The sequence below is a fragment of the Taeniopygia guttata genome, chromosome 24 (assembly GCF_048771995.1).
Source record: "Taeniopygia guttata chromosome 24, bTaeGut7.mat, whole genome shotgun sequence".
Taxonomy (NCBI): domain Eukaryota; kingdom Metazoa; phylum Chordata; class Aves; order Passeriformes; family Estrildidae; genus Taeniopygia; species Taeniopygia guttata.
This window is the reverse complement of record NC_133049.1, coordinates 3,544,506-3,559,827: the sequence shown is the minus strand read 5'-3', so window position 1 is coordinate 3,559,827 and position 15,322 is coordinate 3,544,506. Positions and strand designations below refer to the sequence as shown.

Here is a 15,322-nt window from a genome sequence, read left to right as displayed (position 1 = left end):
GGAGGGCTGTACTGTGCCAGTCACCTTTTAGATCTTCCGGAAGTTCAGCTGGGATCAGGAGGTATTAATAGAGCACAAGAACACTTGTTAGAGCTCAGAGCCTTTGGGCTCTCAGGTGGAGGTGGGAGGAAGCAGGAAAGCCTGGAATCATGGCCTCATTAGTCCAGTGCCTTTTGAAAATCCGCTTTTCTATGTCTGTGATGAGACCAGACTCCCAAGGCGTGCTCTAAACTCCTGGAATGTGGGAACAGCCACAGTGGTGCTCCTGCTGCTGCTGGGGGAACGTGTGGAAGATGATCTCCTGTGCTTGCCCTGCCCCAGCTCAGAGGTGTCCCTGTCCCTCCTGCTCTGTCCCCAGCATTCCCTGTAACAACTCCAGAGCCTCTGGTGTTGGTTACCCCACCGAGGTGCCTAACAGCCAACCGGACACAGCAAGGCGTCCTCCTGTCGTGGCTCCCTCCCGCCAACCACAGCTTCCCCATCGACCGCTACATCATGGAATTCCGCGTGGCAGAGAAGTGGGAGATCCTGGATGATGGCATCCCGGGCTCCGAGAGCGAGTTCTTCGCCAAGGACTTGTCCCAGGTGAGCAGGGGATGCCCACACCACACCCAGCTCAATGATCTTTTCCAGCCTTCATGGTTCTGTGATAATATTGCACCGTCTGCTGCAGCTCCGGGGAAGTTTTGGAGTGGCAAGTGTTGGAAAAGAGAGAACATTTTAATTATTTTAGTTGATGGTGTTAAGTAATCACAATCAATATACATATAAATGATAAATAGTGTGTGACTCCTCAATTACTCTTAGCCAGCATTTGGCAAAGTTGTTATAAGCAACTTTTGTAGGAACACAGCTTGAGGAAATGTCTGAGACTAAAAGTTTTGATGAAGTCAGTCTGATATGCTTCAATGAACAAAGGGAGAGAAGGATGTATTGTTGAGGTTGGAATGTAGGATTTATGGACCACAAGGACATTTTAGAGAAACCAGAAGCTAAAGAGATTAACAAAGTCTCAGTATACATTAGAAAGTCCCTACAGGAGGAAAAAGATACTAAAAATATGCACTAATTAACATAAGAAGCGAGAAATCAATAACCAATAGAGGATAGAATACTAATTAATGAAAGAGAATTGTGTAACTTGGAACCAATGAACAATAATCTTTGTTTGATGAAAACCTATAAATAGATGAAAAAGTTTTATATCTGTGTCTGGGTTGGCCAAACAAAAAATGAGCCACACACCCCCCTAGACAAGGATAAAAGCCTGACTTGCTAACATTAAAAAGGTGTTGTTAGAGGGTTTTATTTATCTGGGGGATGCTGGAGGTTCTGGTAGGACTGGAGGCTGTGTGGGGGCCCTGACAGGTGTGCTTGGTGTTGCAGGACACCTGGTACGAGTTCCGTGTGCTGGCGGTCATGCAGGATCTCATCAGCGAACCCAGCAACGTCGCTGGCGTGTCCAGCACAGGTGAGGGCTGGTTCCCCTTCTCCCCATGGCTGTGGGGCTGTGAGCTGTAGTTTTCATAGGGGGCCAACTGTAGTTTTCGTAGTTTTCCCCCCCTCCACGCAGCCCCCCAAAGAATAGGCTGTGAGGGGAGGAATACCAGGAGAGGGAAAGGTATTCAAAAGAGGCTCTTACCCCAGGGTGTTGGAACAGCTCTCTTTATTCTGTGGTGTCCATGGGAGAGCGGGGCAAAAGAGAGAGAACAGGAATTCTCAGGGGTCTATGTAGGTTTTGGACAGGGTGGGCTTTCCTGGCTCTCCACCAACCCCGTTGGGGCAGGAAGGAGGATCCAGGGGTTATCTTGATCAGAGTCACAGGGTCCCGGGGGAAGGGGGGGCAAAAGGGTGTCCATGGGCTCACCGTAACAGTGAGCTGGGCCGAGGGGGCTGTCATGGGTGTGCAGAACGCCGTGCTGACCCCAGGCTGCCCCGATGGGAGCGGGCGAGGACAAATCCCGGAGCCCCCAGAGCCCAGCACGCCCCGGCTCTGCGGTGAGCCTGGAGAACAAAGCTCTGAGCGGGCACTGGCGCAGCCTGGGAGCGGGGATGGAAGGTGGAGAGAGGGAAACGCAGCACTGCAGTGCAGAGTCCACAGGGAAAAGAGCTTTGCAAGCGGGGAGGCTGCAACGTGCTGCAGTTGGTGCGTGTTCCCTGCCTGTGCAGCTCGGAGGATGCTCCTCGAGCCGAGGGGCAGGCGGAGGAGGCTTGTGATGCGCTGGGGAAGGCGAGGGCAGCAGGGAGGGATGGGGATGCGGCGAGCCCGGATTTTCTGTCTCCTGGAAAGCCCAGCCCGCCGTGCTGCGATGCTGCGGTCTCTCTCTGCCCCCAAGTGGTGCTGGTGTGGTGAGGAGAGCTTGCTGCAGCCTCCCTGCTGGCTGCCCTTGCTCCTCATGCCCAGGTTTTCTGATGGGGTTTGGCAGGTGCCCGGCCCCAGGCAGCTGCTCTCCCAGGCTGAAAGCCCCGGCTCCGTGGGGGAATGCGCTGATCCTGGATATGGCAAACAGCAGGAGCAGCAAGGGTGCACATCTGCACATGTCCCCAGCTGAGGGCTGCTGGGCTTCACGTGTGCTCCTGCTTAGCAAAGGGTTTGGAGCCTGGTTTTTGTTGGAATGCTGAAATGGAGAGGTTGGAATACCTTGTGCTGCTGCAGTGGGTTGTTCAGCCAGGAAGTGACTGCAGGTTTGCTGCAGCTATGTGTGTTTAGACACAAACATGTATTTGTTTGGTGTGGAAGCTTCTTCCCTGGGTGTCCACCAGCTAACACAGAAAGGTTTATCAGGTTGCTTTGGGAAATCTGATCTAGTTGAAGATGTCCCTGCTTATTGTAGCGGAGTTGGACAAGACAGCCTTGAACAGCCCTTTCCAACCCAAACTATCTTATGATTCTGTGATCTGCTGTGAGATCACCAAATCCCTCGGCCCTGAGACAGCTCTGATTGCTCTCCCTGGGTGGGCTGGCTTGGAAGCAGGGTCTTTACAGAGATTATCTTTCCTGGAGACTATCACTGCCTCCACACTGTGGAGTTCCCCTTCTCTGGGGAAGGCAGCAGGTGTAACACTGAACTGTGTTTTTTCCCCAGATGTTTTTCCTCAGCCTGACCTGACGGACGAGGGCCTAGCCCGCCCGGTGCTGGCTGGCATCGTTGCCACCATCTGCTTCCTGGCTGCTGCCATCCTCTTCAGCACACTCGCCGCCTGCTTCGTCAACAAGCAACGCAAACGCAAGCTCAAGCGCAAGAAAGGTGAGTCCATTCCCGGTGTGCTTCCTCCCTCCTTCCTGTCTCCCCCTCGTTTCTCCCCCTGGTTGTGTTGTGGTCGTAACCTTCTTCCCTGTCTGTCTCTTCTTGGTCCGTGCGCGTCCTCAGGTGAAGCCCTGACTTCCTCCCTCGGCTGTGCCTGAAAGCGCCCGTGGTCGGGAGCGGGAGAGGCAGGGTGGGTGAAGAGGCGCCAGAGAAACTAGCCTGGGAATTCCGAGGGAGCTCTCCCACGTGGTGATAACTCCTAGAGCTGGGGATTTAGGGCTGGGCTGTCCTCTGGGATGCAGACGGGGGGCACTGCTCACCTCCTCCGGGTCACCCCGGAGCTGGGCTCGCCAGCCGCTCCCAGCCTGGAGTGGGCAGTGCTGGGCTAGAGAAGATCCCAAAGGAGACCCTGCTGCTCTGCTTCCCAAAAGCTGGGACTGCAGCCTCCATGCAGGAGTGGCTGCTAGGGAAAAGGGCGGCTGGGGAGCTGGAGAGGGCAGGGAAGCGGCTTCATCTCCTCCAGGCTGCGGGGCTGTGGCAGCAGGACGGGCAGGACCCTGTGACGGGAGCTGTTTGTTGTCAGCAACCATTAAAGCACTGGAGCAATGAAACCTTGGCCTCTTGTTGAGTGTCTTTTGTTGTCGTGATGTTGAGTCTGTCTTGTCTCTGTCGTGTTGCGCCTCCTCAGCGTTCTCTCTTCTTTCCCCTTTTTATTCTCTTCCAGACCCTCCTCTCTCGATAACCCACTGCAGGAAGAGTTTGGAGTCCCCGTAAGTATCTGTCTTAGCTGCAGCACCAGGCTGTGGGGTCTTCAAGGTGCCTCCCTCCTACAGCCATTGCAAAGCTCCAATGGAAATATCTCATCCTTATTTGGTTGCTCCTGATGAGCTGTTTTTGGGTGTTCCCTGAACTTTTGGGAGCACAGCAGTTCACAAGAGACAAATGGGCATTGGAGCAGAAAGCGGCAGGGACAAGTGCAGCAAACTGAGCTAAAAGATGACCCTGCTGGATCTGTGAACATTTTACAAAGCTGGAGCTGGCTGGTGGAACTCGATTCGACACCAGTTGGAAGGGGCTCCTTAGGACAAGGACTAGCCTGCTGCACATGGAGTCCTTCCTGCCAGCTCAGTGTAGTTTTTGAGTCATTCTCTGTTGGCTCTTTTTTTCCTGGGAAATTCATCTTTTCTCCTGAAGAGTGCCCTGCTGAAGCCTCTTTCCACATGTGCCCAAAGGTGGCGGATCGTGGTGCTGCAGAAGCCACATCAAAAGCATGTGTAGCTGCAAATCAGCAGGAGCATCTTCCCGGTGGGAGTGCAAGAGTCTGGGATATGGACACCTCATTCTTTCGCTCCTCGACTGCTGGAAAATGTCCTGGTGCCGGTGGATCTGAATCTTACTTGTTTTCAGTTCATCCACTGCACTGAAATAACCTGCACTGTCTGTTGAGTCTACTGTCATTTGCCTCTCAATCCTGTTTGTCCAAGGCTCTCTGGATAGGGATGAGGGAACTAAACTGATGCTCCCTGACTTTTGAGGTGCTCAGCCTAAAGTCTGAGTGTTGAGAATGGGAGAAAGATTTGGTCTGAAATGATCCGTCAGCATCTCCATGTGAGGGGGTGAGTTCTGTGGGAGGGAACATTTGCCTGATGTCCCTCTTCTCAGGGCCTTTCCTGGGCAGGGGTAGCTCAGGTGGACATAAGAAACCCCAGAAGGAATTTGAAGTGAGCTCTGGATGTGTCTTTTTTCCCTGTGGGGCTGTGGAGCTCGTTGCAAGGTCTTGGTGGAGCTTGTTGTGAGGTGTTGGGGTGTTGGTGGAGCTTATTGCGAGGTGTTTGTGTGAGCTTTCAGCCCCAGGTGTTCCGAGCTGCCCTCCCAAGGAGCAGGGATGCTGGTGAGACTCTGCCATCCTGGTTAGCCCCTGCCAATTTCTCCCAGAGGTTCCTCTTTTGAGAGCTGCTAGCACTTTGTTTCCCGGATCCAGAGTTGTTCTTCTGGGCGAGAAGGGCTCCTTTCCGCTCCGGGTGACCATCCCCTCTCTCGGTTTTTCTCCCCTGTGGTCCAGGTTGTCTTCCGGCAAGGTGAGTCCCGAGAGCATCCGCACTCTCCGTCCCCCCTCGGAGTCCTCTGACGACCAGGGCCCTCAGGCCAAGCGGATGCTGAGCCCCACCAAGGAGAAGGAGCTCTCCCTTTACAAGAAGACCAAACGAGCCATCAGCAGCAAGAAGTACAGCGTCTCCAAGGCGGAGGCCGAAGCTGAGGCCACCACTCCGATCGAGCTCATCAGCCGCGGGCCGGACGGGCGCTTCGTCATGGACCCGGCGGAGATGGAGCCCTCCCTGAAGACGCGGCGGATCGAGGGCTTCCCCTTCGTGGAGGAGACGGACATGTACCCCGAGTTCAGGCAGTCGGACGAGGAGAACGACGACCCCGTCGTCCCCACCTCCGTGACCGCCCTGAAAGCCCAGCTCACCCCTCTCTCCTCCAGCCAGGAGTCCTACCTTCAGCCACCAGCATACAGCCCCCGGTTCCACCGGGCGCTGGAGGGTCCCGGCGCCCTGCAGGCCACCGGCCAGGCCCGCCCGCCAGCCCCCCGGGCTTTCCACCACCAGTTTTACGGTTACCTCAGCAGCAGCAGCCCTGGGGAGGTGGACCCGCCACCCTTCTACATGCCAGAAGTCAGCCCGCTGAGCTCGGTCATGTCCTCCCCACCGCTGCCCCCCGAGGGGCCCTTCGGACACCCCACCATCCCCGAGGAGAACGGGGAGAATGCCTCCAACAGCACGCTGCCCCTGGCCCAGACCCCCACGGGGGGCCGGTCCCCCGAGCCCTGGGGCAGGGCTGAGTTCCCCTTCGGCAGCCTGGAGCTGGCCCCTGCGCCGTTCCCCCACCAGCTCCAGCCCTGCGAGGCGGCCGAGGGCTCCCAGCCCACGGGCTGCCTTCCTCGGGGGCCACCACCCTCCTCCCTCCAGGTGGTCCCCGCATCCTACTCGGGCATCCTGCCCCTGGAGGCACCAAAGAGCTGGACCGGCAAGTCACCGGGCAGGGGTCAATCCTCCGTGCCCACTACCACCAAGTGGCAGGACAAACCTATGCAACCCATGGGATGTCAAGGGCAGCTAAGACATACCAGCCAAGGTATGGGCATACCCGTGTTGCCTTACCACGAACCGTCCGAGCCCGTCGGCCCCAGCGGCACAAGCACATTCAGCCTGGACACCAGGTGGTACGAGCCCCAACCCCGACCTCGGCCCAGCCCTCGGCAGGTCAGGAGGGCTGAGCCCAGTTTACATCAGGTGGTGCTACAACCTTCAAGGCTTTCTCCTCTGACCCAAAGTCCCCTGAGCTCCCGCAACAGCTCCCCGGAGCTGACTGCCCGCGCCCGGCCCCGCCCGGGGCTCATCCAGCAGGCGGAGGTGTCGGAGATCACGCTGCAGCCGCCCGCGGCCGTCAGCTTCTCCCGCAAATCCACGCCGTCCTCCACGGGATCTCCGGCGCCGAGCAGCCGCGGGGACAGCCCCAGCTTCCGACCGACCACCGCCTTCACCCCCGTGGGCACCGGCTTCTCCAACTCCCAGGGCTCCTCCCTGCCCGTGGACACCATGGATGTTTTCGGAGACATCCCTTCTCCAAGGAGGGCTGGCGAGGAGATTCTCCAACCGGAGCCGACATCCACCACCACGGTAGCCGCCACAGGGTAAGTGCGTGAGCCCCGTGGTGATCCCCCCCGGCCCCCTCCTGGCTTCCCCCGCCCTGCCTTACCCACTCCCTCTGACTCCCTCCCTGCCATCACCATCCCAACTGGTAGGGTCTCTCTGGGCACGCTGCAGCATCCCTTTTGGAGACGGCGTCCCGCGGGCTTTGCTAGGCAGAGGCTGGTGCCACGGGCATGGGTTGCATGGCCGCCGCCCCAGAGCGCTGGGTTTTAGGCAGGCGACCTTCCCAGTCCCTTGGGAATCTGGCAGCGCCGTGACTTGGGCTACGGGCCGTCTACCAGGTGCACAAAGACCTGGCTCGCTTAGGTAAGTGTCCTGGTGTCACTGGAGGTTGTTTCCTCTTCTAGCTGCTGGCTCTTGGCTTTCTTCGAACGTTAGGGCCGCCGCCGCCGCGCCTCTGTCTTCCTCCTCTTCCTTCCCGCGGAGTCTAGAGAGCTTTAATGCATGACAGAAACAGCTATCACGGTCACCGCCCCACCTGCAAAAGGGATGCTGCAGCCCCAGGACGCGGGCAGGGAGAGATCAAGGACTTAGCCACACCAGCAGCATGTCAGGAGAGGAGCAAAAATAAAAATAAACTAAGCCCAGCGGAGATCGGGAGGCTGCCGGCACGCTCAGATCCTGCCCTAAAGAGGGATGTGGCTGCACTAGACAGTAGCGGCTGGTTTTCCAGGTACCAGGGTTGCTCCAGGCAAAAGCGTCTCTCTCTCTCTCTCTCTCTCTTTCTCTCTATTTCTCCTCTTTCCTTCCGTCTTTCACAGCACCTTAGACCCCGTAGCCGTGCTTTCGTCCCATCCTTTCGTCTCGCTTCATTCTGGCTTCTTGTCTGGTGGGGTCGAGCCCCCTCCTCCAGCTTGTGGCAGAGAGGAGTCGGGGGCCGGGGCTCCCAGCCCCGCGGAGCCGGCGCGGTCGGAGGCGTTCGGAGAAGAGGCTGTGTTCTGGGGAGGGGGGAGGCAGCGTTTCACCCCGCAGTGCCCTCCGCATTTCACTCCCGCCCTCTGGTACCTGGAAGCGTTATGGCCTTAGCAAATCCCTGAACGGGAGGAAGGAGGGCTCAGGGGAGAGAGGATGGGGAGGGAGAGCAGCTGGATGAGCCTGAAATGACTTCTGTGTGCCTCTGGAAAACCCAGCTACGGAGCGATGCAGTCAGGGGTGTAGTCACAGGTCCATGTCTCTAGCAGGAGAGCCAGCTCCAGGACAGAGCCGTGTTAGAGCAGCACTGTTGTCCGTGCTTTTATGCAGTGTATCCATTCGCTTTGTTGATTATCGTTTTTGTTTCTTCTTTTCCTTTCTCTTCTGTTTCTTTCCCCCTTTCTTCTCCAGCCTCGTTTCGTTTGTGTTTCAGTTTGGTTTCTTTCCCTCCTTTTTCCTTTGGAGTTGTTGACGTGCTGATGTGTTGCGGAGCTCGGCTCCTTGCGGGTGTTGATAACTGCTTTGTTTTTGATTAATCTCAGCTATCTGGGCAGTGTTGTCGAGACAAGCTTCTCCTCAGCTCAATAGGTAAGGGTGATCCATGTCCGAAAGGATGGTGTGGGTGCTGTGGAGGGTGGCTGGGAGCGGGGCATGACAGGGGACACGGAAGGGGCTTTTCCAATACCATCTCTTCCTTTAAAGGGGAATATGGAATGCGAAAACACTAGGAAACACCTCTGGACGCACAGTCTCTGTGGCTTTTGGGTTTCCCCTCCCAGCAGCACACGCTGCTCCCCTGCCTTTGGGGCTGGGGTTTGGGATGAGCCGAGCTGCCGTCTCCCTGGGCCGCCCTTCCTTTCTTGAGGGGTGGTGACACAGGTGTCACTTTTGGCCCTGGCAGGGTGCACAAGGGTTGTGTGGTGTTAGGGAGGTGTGTGTTGAGGTGGGGTTGTCCCAGATGATCCAAACCAGGAGGAGCCCACAGCCACCCCCTGGAGCCAGGAAAAAACAGCCACCTCTGGAGCCACCAGCTTTACACAGCATGCTCAGGGTGGGCTCCAAAAATCAGTCTCCAGCTGCAGTCCAGCACACAGAGAATTTTGTTTCTGGCAGTATCTGGATCTGTTTTATTTTCCCAAGTCTCCTCAATCACAGAAAATGGAAGAAGTCTTTCTCTCAAGATGGATTGTATGCTTGGCAGCAGCAGAACTATGGTCTCAGACTTCCAGAAAGGTGTTTTTTCCTTGCCATCACAGGTGTAGTCATGGGAAAATCCTTAAAATTCTCCTTGGAGAAATCTTTGACTTCTTCTGACCCAGCCGTAATTAAACTGCACTAAACAGATCTTGAAAGACTCATCCAAGAAAATTCCTCCTGGGCTGCCTTCATGGGCCTGGTTTCCTAGATAGCCATGGGCATTTCTGGAACAGGGATGGAGTAATCTGGAGATGGTTTTCAGACCTTAGAAGCGGAAGAATATCACTAAAGCTGCCAAATCCAGGTGGAACAATAGTAATTTGTAGACTTAATAGACCCAGAGAATTGGCAGCACTTGTTTGGCCATCAGCCAGGCTGGTTGTGAAAGCAGAGATGGGATTGTAGATGTGCCTGTTTCTAAGGGCATGGCCATACCCAAACTTCCTTAGGACATGTCTTGCAAAAGGTTAAGTTTGCTGCCGTGGTTGGGAAGGGTCAAGGTCCTGGCTGATTCTCTCCAACAGCCTGAGGAGCCTTGTTGGGCTGGGAAAAAGCCTCGTGAGAGAGAGGTGGGATGCCTAGAGAGATCAGGGAGATGTTTCCAGGTGAGGGGAATTCTTCCAGCTGACCTGGAGGGTTGTCCTGGGGTGGGGAGAGCAGGATTGGCGAGGAGGGGGTGCTGGAGGTGTGTGCACCATGGAGGAGCCATCCTCTTGGCGTGACAAAACCCATCCCATTTGAGCCTCCAAATCTCTTGAGCACTTAACCGCCTTCTTCTGTTTTTCCTTGCTGATCCCAGAGCAGGGCATCCTGTGAGGAGCAAAGCTGGCACCAAGCCTTGGTGAGATCTGGGCTGTGCCAGGCTTTTTGGGAATGGGGAAGCCCTCAGAGAGGATGTGGCTGTTTGTTCTTGCTCTGTGGCCCTTCCCTGCTCTGGCAGCATTAGGGACACGAGCAGTCATGGCTTTAGCACAGCAGAGGTGAGTCCAGGCTCGTGTCTGAGTTTGGTGTGGCTTTTGTTTAGATCCTGGCTGGCTCCAGTGCTGGCTGCCGTGGGCTGATGGATTTTGAGGAGCAGGGTGACACTGCCCAGCAAGGTGGGAGCAGCTGTGTGTCCTACTCCAGGATGCTGCTGGGAACTGCAGTCACAGGGCCGGCTCCAGAGTCATTATCCCAAAAAGGGGAAACCAGCAGAATAAATCTCACTTCAATAAGTGAGGAATCCCATAGAGAGCCCAGCCAATTAATTTATTGATAATTTGGGGTTATAAAATTGTCAGTGCATGTGGAGCAGACCAGACCAGCCAGACCAGACAGATTTCTCTGTTGCAGCATTAGAAGCTGAGAGGAGAAGGAGGGGCAGCATGTGGGCTCCCTGCTGCAGCATGGTGGCTTTTGCTAGGTGCAGCTCAGATAGTTTTTATGGATGGGCAGGAATAAATGATGCAATTACTGAGCCAGCACGAGGAGTTCTCCCATCTTCTTTTCTTAGGATGCAGCGTGCATCTTGGAACAGGGAAAAGGGGGCTGTCGTCTCCCTGCAGAGGGAAACCCAAAAACCACAGACAAGGCACCAAGCTCCCCTGCCCCTCGGCACGGCAGCCTGCTCTGGGTGGCCTCCCCAGGCCCCCCTTGCCAGGGCAGCACTGCCAGTGCTGGGAGCTGGGGGGCTTGGCAGTGGCGTAGCGTTGAGTGACGAAGGGATGTCGGCGCCAGGCGTGCGGGAGGAGCAGCAGCCCTGGCTCCCCGCTTGAAAGAAAACAGGTTCCCCTTTAAAGACTGTCCATGTGCTGATCCTCTGCATGTGTTCCATGCCTCCTTCCGCTTGGAGAAGTTGTGAGTCCGCTTGTCTGAGTGCGTTTTTCTTTTCTTTCTTAATTATTATTATTATTATTATTATTGTTACTTTATTTTTATTTTCAGTCTCTTTAATTTCCTTATATATTTTCTCACTCCTGTTTTTCATTTATCTTCCTCTCTCCCTTCCCCATGACTGTATCCCCCTCTTCCTGTCCAGCCCGGCCCCGTTTCCCTCGCCTTCTCTCCTCTCCGTCAGCATGGTGGTGAAGTCCGTTGTGTAGCTGAGTTGTGGTGTCTGCAGACCTGTAGGAGGGCACCCCTTCTCTGGTGTGCTCCCCGCTGTGACCAGCCCCTTCCTCCCTCCCTCCCTCCCTCCTGGCGGTGCCTTGGCAGCAGAGCAGCCCTGCCTGGGGCTATCACCGCGATTTCTCTGGCACCTCTTGTGCTGAAGGATCCCAAACGTTCCGGGACAGAGGCAGCAGCCAGCACTGCCTCGGAGCAGAGTGGAAATTCTGACTTGCAGGAACCTCATGTAGGAGAACTGAGCTCTTCGTGTGAGGAAGATGAAGGGTTGAAGGACACAGTGGGCTCCTTTCAAGTGGATACTCTACTTTATCCAAGTGGATGCTCTAACATGCCCGAACTATCCCTGGGTGTCAATGTCTTGGCTCAAGGAGAGGAGGAGACAGGGAGGGTGTGTTCAGACCTCCATGAGGTTGAATATATATCAATATAAATATAGGATCCTTGAATCTCCTGAACCCTTCCTTTATATGGGTTCCCCTTCTGAGTGGAAAGAGGTCAGTGATGATTTCAGGCATCTTCTCCCTTATATCTTTGCTTTGTACATGGAAGGACATTTGAAGAAGAGCAGCTGTGATGTGTGTTGGGCTGGATGCTTCTCCTCTACTTCCTTTTCCTGTCCTGGGACTCTTGAAGGTCCTTCAGTACCTTTGTGGCCTCTCCAGTACCTCCCAGTCCACGCAGTCCAGACACTTGCTCATGCAGAAGGGTTTTCCTGTGAAGACTCAAGGAAAACTGCTGCTCCAGGTGCTGGTGGTGCCTCGCAGAAGGTTGGTGCCAGGAGTTCACGTGGGCTTCTCAAAGCTCCTTTGCTTGGCTGTACACTGAAGTTTCCAGAAATTTGCCCACCTCCCTGAGCATCTCATCTGTTGGTATTCAAGAGCTCCTTCATGCGTGGGCAGCTGCCCAGAATGTGAACTCTGAGGGCAGGAAGAGGCTTTTGGCTGAGCTTAAAATGAAAACTAATTTGGAAGAATCGGCGCCCTTTGAAGAGATAAAGGGTGGGTAGAGCAGATAAAATTTGGCTGCTGAGTAGCGTCGTTTTGTCCTCTGTATCTCTTCCTTGCCAGAGGTCAGACAGTGTTTATGGTGACACATGGGTTCAGTGCACTCGCTGTTTATGTTTGTGTGTATAAATACGAGTTCAATTATGGAGAACTAGTGGAAATGAGCTTCAGGCAATTTCCTCATAATCCCTCATGTAAATCTGTTTAATTTTGTCAGCATGCCACAACAGCTTCTTCTTAGAAAGAAAAAATAGTGGAAAGAGGAAGAGACTTTTACAGGCTGAGCTTTAATTACAGTGGCAAAAGCTGTCTGGGTGGTGGGAAGATGTGGTAGAAGGCAGGTGCTGGTGGGCAGGATGGTGGCAGGATCACCCAGCTCGGTGCTGTCCAGGGCTTGGCACACTTGGCACACTCTGTGGGTGATGGAGCTGGAGCAGCTGAAATCACCATTAGCCAAGTACCTGCAGGAATGTAACTCATGTGCACCCCACAGAATGTTGGCTGTAAGTGGGAAAAGCCTGTCACTGGCCATTCAAGCAGGAATTGCTGCAGGGAATGCCATGCTGTGACCTGTGGGTCACTATGGTCCTACCCTCAGCCAGCGTGTGCATGGCTCAGTTGGTTCAGCTCAGAGCTGCTGCTGGCAGCTCCTCTCACAAGAGGCTGATTGCACTTGGGAAGGCGTTTGAGCTCTGCAAATGTAAACGTCGTCTTCTGGATGAGGAAAAGCTTGGATCCAGCCAGCGGGACTCCCAGAACGTCTAATGAGTTGCTTCATCTTCGGCTGACGTGATGCTCTGCTGGGAGCTGGAACAGAGGCTCTCCAGGAAATCTCCGCACCCTGATGTCTCTGTTGCGTTGGAAAACACGAAAAGGAGCTTTTCTGTGCCCGGTGTTTGGGTTTCTGTTGCGTCTGCTGCGCCTCAGCTGCTTCTTCACCTCACTCTGCGCTTCCCTGGGTGCTCTCCAGTGCTGCCAGCAGAGCTGAGAAGTTTTGCAATCACACTCATCTTCAAAAAAACCCAAAACCCCTTCTGCTCCCCAAGGGGAAAAATCTCCTGGGAGCTCCTTGCCTGTGCGCCCCAGCTGAAGTCTCAGCTCTCTGGAGGCCCTTGGGATGTCGGATGGGAAGCGCTGCTGTCACACTGTGCTCGGCAGTGGTGGCACACATGGGACCCATGGGGAAAAGCCTGCAGGGTGTCTTCAGTGCCAGGACCCCAGGGGAGATGAGCAGCTCCAGGCTCTCCGTGGGTGGGTGTCCTCTGGTACCACAGCCCGGGAGTGTGGGTCTGTGCTCCAGCCCATGTCCTCGCCCCTTCCCTGCTGCTCCTGCCAGCAGCCACGGAGGTTTTGCAGTGCTGGATGGGGCACACCTTGCTGTCAGACAGGGGGACATCATCCTCAGTGGTTCTGTGCCCAAGCAGGAGTCTGCAGGCACTGATGTTGCCTCTTGCAGCCAGCTGAGGTGGCTCCTCCTGCTCTCCTGCTGCCCGTGGCTTGTGGGGTATGCTGGTCCCTGCCCTGGTCACGGATGGATGCAGGAGCTGCCTCAGCACTCTCCTCTGTGTGGCTGCTGTGACAAGGTTTGGTTGCTGACCTCTGGTGACCAAGTTGTGAGAGCAGAAGAGAGTCATCTCCTCCTCTGAACGTTTAACTCTCCTTTCCTCATTGGAGCCTGGCTTAAAATGTTTGCTTTATTGCGCTGAAAGGTGCTTTGTGGAGGCTTCCTGTCTTCTCTGGACACCTTGTCTGCAAGTGGCTTGGGTTTATCCCAGATGGCCTCAGGCTTCGTCTGTGGCAATAGGAGTTGGTGATTCTTGGAGGGTCGTGGAAGTAAAATGGAGAGGGGGAAGGAGATGGGAGAGCAGCAAGCAGGGGGGATGCTGTGATGTGCTGTAGATAGACCTGGACTGCCTGCTCTCCTAAGGAAAAGGTTTTCCTCTAATGCTCTGCTCTCTACAGCAGTCGTGCATTCCAGGCCTTGGATGGGAAAAACAGGTACAGTGAAGGAAATAAAACAAAAAATCTCTTTGCAAAGGGGAGGATACTGCACCTAGAAGAGTTCCTCAGGGGGTACAGCTGATAAACTATCCCTTGCACCTCCTGGCTCTCCTGCAGGGAGCACCCCTTTGCAAATGTCCTCCTTGTCCTTGCAATGAAACCTTGTCAGTGTTTCCATTTCCAGCTCCCAGCCTCTCGCTGTTACAGGAGCAGATGCTCCTGTGCTGTCGCGTTTCTGTTGTCGCTTCTCACAGGGACCTGGGGAGGAGGTACCTCTCCCAGCTCTGTCGGTGTGTGCCCTTGGTGTCCCTGTCTGTCGTGTGGCCCCTGGTTTTTCTGGCCGTGGGAGCAGGGCCAGCAGGATCCTGCCTCCCTGCTGTTTGTGGCGCAGGTGTTGTCCGCCCCGGGTGGCTCGTGGTGCCCGTCTCGATGCTGCCGTGCCGCTTCTGCCTATCTCTTTCTCTTCTCTCTCCATCCCAAGGGGTTTCCTACCACTTCCCAGAAATGCCTTATCGGACATAGGATCTGCCCCGTGCTGTTTTGTTTAGCAGTGTTGGCATGGCAGGCAGGTGAGCTGGGGGTGCCTGTGTTGGACGTGGCACCGGCCGGGTCGCGGTGCCGCTCGAAAACCTGGAGGAGACGTAGGGGCACAGCGGGGACGCCTCACTTCCTCCATCCCGCACTCTGGCACACCTGGCTGGCCCTGCTCCCTCAGCCCCAGGTCTCTCACCTCTTCCTTTTCCACGGCAGAGCCAGCTGGGATCGGCCGATCCCCCACCGGGGACGTCCAGCGGCCCGAGCGTGGCCGGGAGCCGCTGATGGCGCGTGTCTGCTTTTCCTTCCTAGAAAACGTCCATCTCCGCCCGGGGACGCTGCTGCACCTGAGAGGCTCGAAGCTCTGAAATACCAGCGGATAAAGAAGCCCAAAAAGTCATCCAAGGGCTCCTCGAAATCCAGAAAACAACCCAGTGAGTGTGAGGACCCCACGGTCCCCAACAGCATTCCCTGTGTCCTGCTGTGAGCAGAGCTCGGGCAGATCCCTGCCGGCTCCAGCGCTGGGGTTCTCCAAGCCCGTTCCTGGATGCTGCCCTTGTTCCCTGCCTCCCAAAGGGATGTCTCCCCGGGCTGCTTGCCTGCAGGT

The 15,322-nt window shown here is 55.6% G+C and overlaps 1 protein-coding gene across 6 annotated transcripts in view; it reads left to right on the top strand.

Moving 5' to 3' along the window:
- IGSF9B (immunoglobulin superfamily member 9B) overlaps window positions 1–15,322 on the top strand; it is a 51,337-nt gene that overhangs the window by 24,577 nt on the left and 11,438 nt on the right. For 4 of the 6 annotated variants that reach the window (XM_041720958.2, XM_041720959.2, XM_041720955.2 and 1 more), the window contains 6 exons: window positions 359–585; window positions 1,387–1,471; window positions 3,087–3,248; window positions 3,973–4,018; window positions 5,311–6,942; window positions 15,028–15,149. In XM_041720958.2, coding sequence (XP_041576892.1) covers window positions 359–585; window positions 1,387–1,471; window positions 3,087–3,248; window positions 3,973–4,018; window positions 5,311–6,942; window positions 15,028–15,149 — 2,274 coding nt within the window. Of the gene's footprint in view, window positions 1–358; window positions 586–1,386; window positions 1,472–3,086; window positions 3,249–3,972; window positions 4,019–5,310; window positions 6,943–7,308; window positions 7,635–8,415; window positions 8,462–15,027; window positions 15,150–15,322 lie in introns of all 6 variants that reach the window. The other 2 variants (XR_012051856.1, XR_012051855.1) reach the window with 2 other exon arrangements.